This window comes from Excalfactoria chinensis, unplaced genomic scaffold, assembly GCF_039878825.1.
Source record: "Excalfactoria chinensis isolate bCotChi1 unplaced genomic scaffold, bCotChi1.hap2 Scaffold_85, whole genome shotgun sequence".
In the NCBI taxonomy this organism is placed as follows: Eukaryota; Metazoa; Chordata; class Aves; order Galliformes; family Phasianidae; genus Excalfactoria; species Excalfactoria chinensis.
Window position 1 is genome coordinate 471,144 of NW_027315717.1, and position 8,187 is coordinate 479,330.

Here is an 8,187-nt window from a genome sequence, read left to right on the forward strand (position 1 = left end):
GCAGGAAAAGTGTTGCAATTGAATGAACAGGAAAACACAGTGGTCAACTGCATGCCATGTCCATTCCGCTTCTGTTGAGGTTTGTCTTTCACTGGGAAAATTTGTACAAGAAATGAGTTAGACACAGTCATGATGCTGTTGACTTTCAGGAGCTGTTGGCCATCAGGACCCAGGGATATCTCAGGGGAGATGAGTGGGAAGGATGAAAATGTCATCCTATTCTTCTGGGCTGGGCTTCTGGGACTCAGGGAGCTCATAAAAGTGGGCAGTGCTGCAGAGAGACAGATGTGTCCAGGAGCAGCTCTTGTGCACAGCACAGCCTGCAGGTAAAGGAAGGAGAGAAGAGAAAGGCGAGAGAGAATGCAGGATGTGAACGGTCTGAGCGGGATGTGATCTCACTGCAGGAGCATTGCTCAAAGACTATGACACGGTAAGTCCCACTGCAGACCTTGTAGCTGCTATCATAGAGGGTTATCTAAACTGGGACATCCCATAGCAGATCTGGCTGCAGGCACTGCATGTTTCTTTACTGTGGAAAAAGCCTTCTGCTCCAGCTGAGGGCTTCCGTGCTGCAGGATCAGAGCACAGCCCTGAGGGCTGCATGTCCCAGCACGGCTGCAGGCTGTGCAACCGGGGCTGTAGGCGGGTGCCCAGGGCTGTCCTGCAGAGCAGGGTCCCTGCTGTTCAGGGGGATGATGTGTAGGTGGAAGGAGCCCCCTGGCAGGGCTTGTGCTGCCACAGCTGCTGCCTGGGGCAGTGGATCACAGCTCCACCGCACAACTGAATGTTTGTGAGGGTGCTTTGCAAGAGGAGAGACAAGGCAGGGATTTTTCATTTCCTGTTCTGAGGGAAGGCAGAAAGGACTGGTGGCAGAAATCTAAAAGGGGCTGTCACAGCTCTGAGAATTTTCTGCATAAAACAGATGAAAATATCCAGGGAGACAGGATAAGATAAGAAAATATGTGGAAGGTTAGAGCTCCTAATGCTGCTTCTGCTTAAGGAATGATGAACTGCATGAAATTAAAAGCAAGTAATGGTGCTAAATGTACACTGTTGTAGGAGAATGAAAACATTTCATATAAAAGCAGGAGGAGTATCTCTGAGAATGGTCTGGACTTGTCATTGTCTTCTGCACTCTGAGCAGGTCTCCAAGCCCAGGAACAGCAGATGCCCAACAGCAGCTCCATCAGCGAGTTCCTCCTGCTGCCGTTGGCAGACACGCGGCAGATGCAGCTCCTGCACTTCTGGCTGTTGCTGGGCATCTACCTGGCTGCCCTCCTGGGCAACGGCCTCATCAGCACAGCCGTAGCCTGCGACCGCCGCCTGCACACCCCCATGTACTTCTTCCTGCTCAACCTGGCCCTCCTCGACCTGGGCTGCATCTCCACCACTCTCCCCAAAGCCATGGTCGACGCCCTCTGGGACACCAGGGCCATCTCCTACGCAGGATGTGCTGCGCAGATCTTTTTCTACTTCTACTTTGTCTCAGCAGAGTTTTCTGTTCTCACCATCATGTCCTATGACCGCTACGTTGCCATCTGCAAGCCCCTGCACTACGAGACCTTGATGGACAGCAGAGCTTGTGCCACCATGGCAGCAGCTGCCTGGGGCGCTGGGGTTCTCAATTCCCTGTTGCACACTGCCAGTACGTTTTCACTGCCTCTCTGCCAAGGCAATGTTGTCAACCAGTTTTTCTGTGAAATCCCCCAGATCCTCAAGCTCTCCTGCTCAGACTCGTACTTCAGGGAAGTTGTGCTTATCATTTTTAGTGGCAGTTTAGGCTTTGGGTGCTTTGTCTACATATTTGTGACCTATGTGCAGATCTTCAAGACTGTGCTGAGGATGCCCTCTGAGCAGGGACGGCACAAAGCCTTCTCCACGTGCCTCCCTCACCTGGCTGTGGTCTCCCTGTTTCTCAGCACTGCCTTTTTTGCCTACCTTAAGCCCCCCTCCATTTCTTCCCCACTCCTGGATCTGACAGTGGCACTTCTGTACTCAGTGGTTCCTCCAACGCTGAACCCTATTATCTACAGCATGAGGAACAGGGAGATCAAGCACTCTCTCAGGAAGGTGTTGCAGTACACAGTATTCTAGCTTCAATAAAGTTCACATCTTCCTCACGCAATTCCCAGTGATGGTTCTTTATGTTACACTTCTGTTACACTTCCGCATACCCTCTGTTACACTTCTGTATGCCATTAACAACTACACTTTCTTATGCTACCAAAGCCGTTTGCCAGTATTTGTACCCTCAGTTAGTGATTCATACTGCACATGATGTCGTGATGTAGAATATTGACAGCAACAGCACAAAACCATGACATTTCTGCTTCTTTGATAGTACGATTTTGCGTGATATAGTAACCCGCAAAAAAAATGTTATTGAACTTTTAAATAAAATATTTTTTTTTCACTTCTTTCCTACCTAATCTCCATTTTCTCACTCCAAGAGCTCATGTGAACATGGAACCAGATTCCCTGAATAGGTAAAGAGATAAATAAAAAGCTTTTAAAGCAGACTTTTCCTTAGCTCTTCTCTCTGCCTACTTTGTCTGGGTCTGGTGGAGGTACAGCCACTGACAGCAGCACAACGTGCTCTTTTCTATCCTGCTCTCTTTACAGTGCCACAGTGCTCTCAAGTCCTCTCATTTCTGCTGGTCTGAAGGTTTTGTGTGTCTCACGACAGTCCTTTTCTCTCTACAGCAGCACTCTGGGGCTGCAGTCAGTAGCCGGCAATATGAACGGCTGTGTCAGAGCTGGTCTCCTTGCTGGCACTGCCATAACAAGAGAGCCACTTCAGAGCAGGACCAGAGAACTGGAGGCCTCTTCCAAAGCTGGTGTAAGGAATGTACCTCAGGAGCTGCTCCCTGAGTAGACCTCGAGATCTTCTGGTGCTCTTCACTGAGTGGCAGGAATAGTTTCAAGAGTCCCTAGGAGATCTGTAAGAGACTGAGGGCAGTGCTGTGTTTAGAATTTGTTGAGTTAAATCTATTTACTGTGACAGAGAAAAGGGAAGGGATTATGATTATGACATAGATCTGTATCTATATATATAAACACATGATAACATACGGTATATTTTCACATATATATAACATATGCAGCTGCAAAATATTTGCATAGATACTGACACATATGCATATCTGTTCACAAGTCCAGGAGTTGTTGCAGGGGTTTTAACAGCCACAGGGTTCACTGTAAGAGCTGAAGTGGCTGTCAGGCTGTTGCAGGAGCTGGAGTAACTGCAGAGCTCATTGCTAGAGCTGGAATCACCACAGGATCTGTCAATGAATTTGGAGCAGCCACTGGGCTCATTGGAGGGGTTGGAGTGACCACAGGGCTGTACCTCCTGGCACAGTGCACCTCCCTTGGGAGGAATTTCTTTTATTATCTTATCGCAATACTTGGAACAGCTACAGGACCTGCAGCAGGAGTGACTGCAGAGCTCTTTGTGAGAGGTGGAGTGACAGTGGAATCCTTCCCAGAGCATGGAGCAACTGCAGGATGTGTAGCAAAATCTTGGAGCTGCTGCATGTGAATATGTAGATGTGTTCCAGGAAATTTGCTGAATATGTATGAACTTGGCTTTGAAATATGTAATGCTTCTGCTTGCTAGTTTGCAAGACAGATGGAGTGATCCCCCTTTGCACCTGGCACCCAATAAATGCAATCCCGCTTTATAACTTAACACTGGGTTATAGAGTTTGATTCCTCAGGTCAATTTGGTGGCCCAGATGGGACCAGCTCTATTCGGCGGCAGGGCCAGCTGAGAGGGGGGACACTCTGATGGACTCCCTTCCTCTCCTGATCACTGCAGGGACAGACAAGGACCGTCCATAGGCAGACCAGGTATATTTGTATGGTAAGGGGAACCCATAAGTCTTGAGGAGACATCCTACTCAGGGTATAGCCATCCATGCTGCCCCTAGGCAGGTGAGCTGTGGGGCGAGTGCCGAGTCCCGATCCGTGTTTCCTTTCTCCTGCAAAGGAACTGGGCAGAGACAAATGAAGTGAAAGACTCTGTGTTGTCTGTCCACTCATATGTATGTTCTGCTTGTATGTAAGAAGACGGGAGTTTGAACTCTATAGATTAGGAAGAGGGTTCTGAGGAGAGATGTACATTCAATCCGAAAAATGAGTGTTAATGAATGTCAACCCATTTATGTAATACTATGTACTAATTGCGGGGAAGTGTGTGAGGGAGGTGGTTAAGGGAAAGTTAAGGTTCAGGTGGATTAGGGGATTGTTGAGGGAAAGTTATATGGTATTAAGGGTGTATATGCGATCTAAAAAACAGTATTGTTTCAAAAACTGTTCTGAAGGTATAAGAAAGTGTAATAGTTGATGGCACATGGAAGTGTACTTGAGGGTATGTGGAAGTGTAAATGAGGGTACAAATAGTGGAATAGATTACAGAGGGAAAAGGGATAAGAGGAAGTGAGTTTATCTGCACTGACATGAGAGCAGTCCCCCGCACCGTTCCTCTGTGAGCAAAGCAGAGACAGACTCCCCATGTAGCATGCAGTGTTATTCTACTCACCAAATGGATGAGATCACAACAGAAGAGGCAGATCTTCCTCTCTGCTCCATCTGTGGCATACTCAGGAGTACAAGGCATTGCAAAGCTATGGCACGTCTACGTTCTTGCACTGATGACACCTTGATTTGCTCAGGGCTCTAATTTCAAATGCATCTAAATAAATCTAGGGTCATGCCAGTTGACAGGTAGCTGGCAGATGTTGTCTCATTGTAAGGAAGAGCAAGAAAGGTGAAGGGGCAATTATGGATCAATCCAGTGCCTGGTAAAATTATGGAGACAATGATGGTGGATGTTATGGAAAAACAGCTGAAGGACAATTCTGTCATTGGTCACAGCCAACACAGCTTCCAGAGGGGAAGGTCCTGTTTAACTATCGGACTTTTTATGACAAGGTTAGAAAATTGGTTGATCAAGGGAAGCCAGTTGAAGCTATCCTTGAGGATTTCAGTAGAGCTTTTGATACTATTTCTCACAACACCCTTCTGAGCAGAATGTCCTTCATTCGGCTAGGCAGAAATATAACATGGTGGGTGAACAGTTGGTCAGTATGTCAGGCCCAAAGGACTATAGTCACTAGATTCCATTGGGCAGGTAGATGGTCACTATCAGGGTTCCCCAGGGCTCCATTTTAGGGCCACTTCTCTTTCATGTTTTTGCGGATGACTTGCATGCAGGACTAGAAGATGTTCTGAGCAAGTTTGCTGATGAGACCAGATGAGGAGGTGCTGTTGCCTCCAATGAGTGGGGAGAGATGTGGACAAGTCAGAGAAGTGGGTACCAGTTGGTCCTAAGCACCAAGTGCATAAAGTATAACTAGAACAAGTGCCTGATTGTGCACCTGGGTAGGGGCAATCCTAGACATACACACTGACTGGATATGGGACACTAGAGAGTGGTCTGACTGAAAAGGATTGGGGGTCCTGGTCAACATCAAATTGAACATGAGTCAGCAGTGTGCCCAGGCACCCAGGAAGCTCAGCGGTCCATTGGAGTGCATCAAGCAAGGCATTGCCAGCTGGGTGAGGGAAAGGATTGTCCCTGTCTGCTCTGCACTGCTGCAGCCTCACCTGGAGCACTGGGTGCACTTCTGGGCACTGAAGAGCATAAAAGACATCAAATTATGGGAGAGTGTGCATAGGATGTCACCAGAACTGAGAGATGTGAAGTTCAAAGTTTCATTGGGATTGACTGCTTGTTCAGACTGGGCCCTTCTCACATCCCACATCCTGTGATGAGACATAGGGCACACATAGGACATGGACTTCACAGCATCCTTGCAGCCCATGCAGAGCCTGGGATCTTCTGTCCGCATGTCTTACTTTTAACATCATACAGACCTCCATCCACTGCCCCAGGAAGGATCTTTAGTCAGCATGAGGTTCTCCCTACCAAGTGTCTGGGAATCAGGGCTTGGCCTTTCTGCTTCATAAGAAAAAGCAGGGGTTTCTCAGCATCAGAGCCACCATGCCAGTGCCTTTGCCTGCCTGTAGTCATGGCTTCCAATTATCTTCTCTAACAAGTCCCTGGGGAAGCTTGCTTGTTAGTGTCCTCCTCAGTGGGCCCATTAATACTCCAAGAAAGTTCACTGTTACTTCTGCCTTTGTCTTGTTGAGTACTTTGTGCAGTCTTCTCTCTGCATTGGAGGTTGACGGACTTGGCATCAAGTGTCGCCTGGGGCCCCTTACCACCTAAAGAGCCTCCTGAGCCCTGTGCCATCCTGACATCATCTTAAGTTATTCAGAACCAGTTCAGCAAAATAGAGAGCAATATGGAGAGAGCTTAAAGTGGCCGAAGCCAGCAGTCGTTTACTGTTTATTTATTTATATTTGAGTTTAAACAAGTCATTAAAGCAGCACTGTGCAACTGGTATCAATCCGGAATGTTCCCAATGAGTTCTATTCTGTTACTGTGTGGACAAATGTCCTCCTCAACCTCCCCACCCTATTTCTACTCACATTGGCCCCATGGGACTTGCATCACTTTTTTTCACATCAATCTTCTCCTCTGCATTCACCCGCTCAGTGTTAAAATTCATTTGCACCAGCTCCAACTAGCTTTCCACAGAGAACCAGAAACACATGGTCCATGAAAGAATTCCTTTTGTTTTTGGCCAACAAACAGCAGGAAAAGTGTTGCAATTGAATGAACAGTAAAACACAGTGGTCAACTGCATGCCATGTCCATTCCGCTTCTGTTGAGGTTTGTCTTTCACTGGGAAAATTTGTACAAGAAATGAGTTAGACACAGTCATGATGCTGTTGACTTTCAGGAGCTGTTGGCCATCAGGACCCAGGGATATCTCAGGGGAGACGAGTGGGAAGGATGAAAGTGTCATCCTATTCTGTTGTGCTGGGCTCCTGGGACTCAGGAAGCTCATACAAATGGGCAGTGCTGCAGAGAGACAGCTGTGCCCAGGAGCAGCTCTTGTGCACAGCACAGCCTGCAGGTGACAGAAAGAGAGGAGAGAAAGGGGAGAGAGCTTGCAGGATGTGAACGGTCAGAGCGGGCTGTGAGCTCAGTGCAGGAGCATTGCTCACAGATCACGACACGGTAAGTCTCACTGCAGATCATGTAGATGCTATTCAAAGAGGGTTAACTAAATGCGGGACTAAATGTGAATAGTTCTGAAGCAGAACTGGCTTCAGGCACTGCATGTTTCTTTTCAGGGGAAAAAGACTTCTGTTTTAGCTGAGGGTTTCCATTCTGCAGTATGAAAGCACAGCCCTGAGGGCTGCGTGTCCCAGCACGGCTGCAGTCTGTGCAGATGGGGCTGCAGGCGGGTGCCAAGGGCTGTCCAGCAGAGCAGGGTCCCTGCGGTTCAGGGGGAGATGTGTGAGTGGAAGGCGTCCCCAGGCAGGGCTTCTGCTGCCACAGCTGCTGCCTGTGGCAGGGAGATCACAGCTCCACTGCACAACTGAATGTTTGTAAGGGTGCTTTGCAAGAGGAGAGCCAAGGCAGGGATTTTCTATTTCCTGGTCTGAGGGAAGGAAAGAGGATTGGAGGGAGAAACCTAAAAGGGGCTTTCAAACATAAACACAGCTCTGAGGCTCCCACATTCTTCTACAGTCAAATGCTTGTTTCGTGAACTGTCACATAAATATCCAGGAGGCTGATATATGATTAGGAAAAGAGAAGGAATTAAGAGCTCCATAATCTTCCGCTCCTTAAGTGATGGTGAAGATCATGAAAATAAATTCAAGCTCTGGAGTTAAATGAATATTTTCCATTTTTCTGTCATTCATATTGTAGCAAGAGGAGTGTCTCTGAGAATGGTGTGGACTTGTCATCATCTTCTGCACTCTGAACAGGACTCCAAGCCCAGGAACAGCAGATGCCCAACAGCAGCTCCATCAGCGAGTTCCTCCTGCTGCCGTTGGCAGACACGCGGCAGCTGCAGCTCCTGCACTTCTGGCTCTTGCTGGGCATCTACCTGGCTGCCCTCCTGGGCAACGGTCTCATCAGCACAGCCGTAGCCTGCGACCAGCGCCTGCACACCCCCATGTACTTCTTCCTGCTCAACCTGGCCCTCCTCGACCTGGGCTGCATCTCCACCACTCTCCCCAAAGCCATGGCCAACGCCCTCTGGGACACCAGGGCCATCTCCTATGCAGGATGTGCTGCACAGCTCTTTTTCTTGTTCTTCTTCC

At 48.3% G+C, this 8,187-nt stretch overlaps 1 protein-coding gene across 1 annotated transcript; it reads left to right on the forward strand.

Moving 5' to 3' along the window:
* Positions 1-422: 422 nt before the first annotated feature.
* Positions 423-2,094, forward strand: LOC140265362 (olfactory receptor 14J1-like). The gene is made up of 2 exons (XM_072361277.1): positions 423-430; positions 1,299-2,094. Exons 1-2 carry the CDS (start codon positions 423-425, stop codon positions 2,092-2,094), a joined length of 804 nt encoding a protein of 267 aa, XP_072217378.1.
* Positions 2,095-8,187: the final 6,093 nt, after the last annotated feature.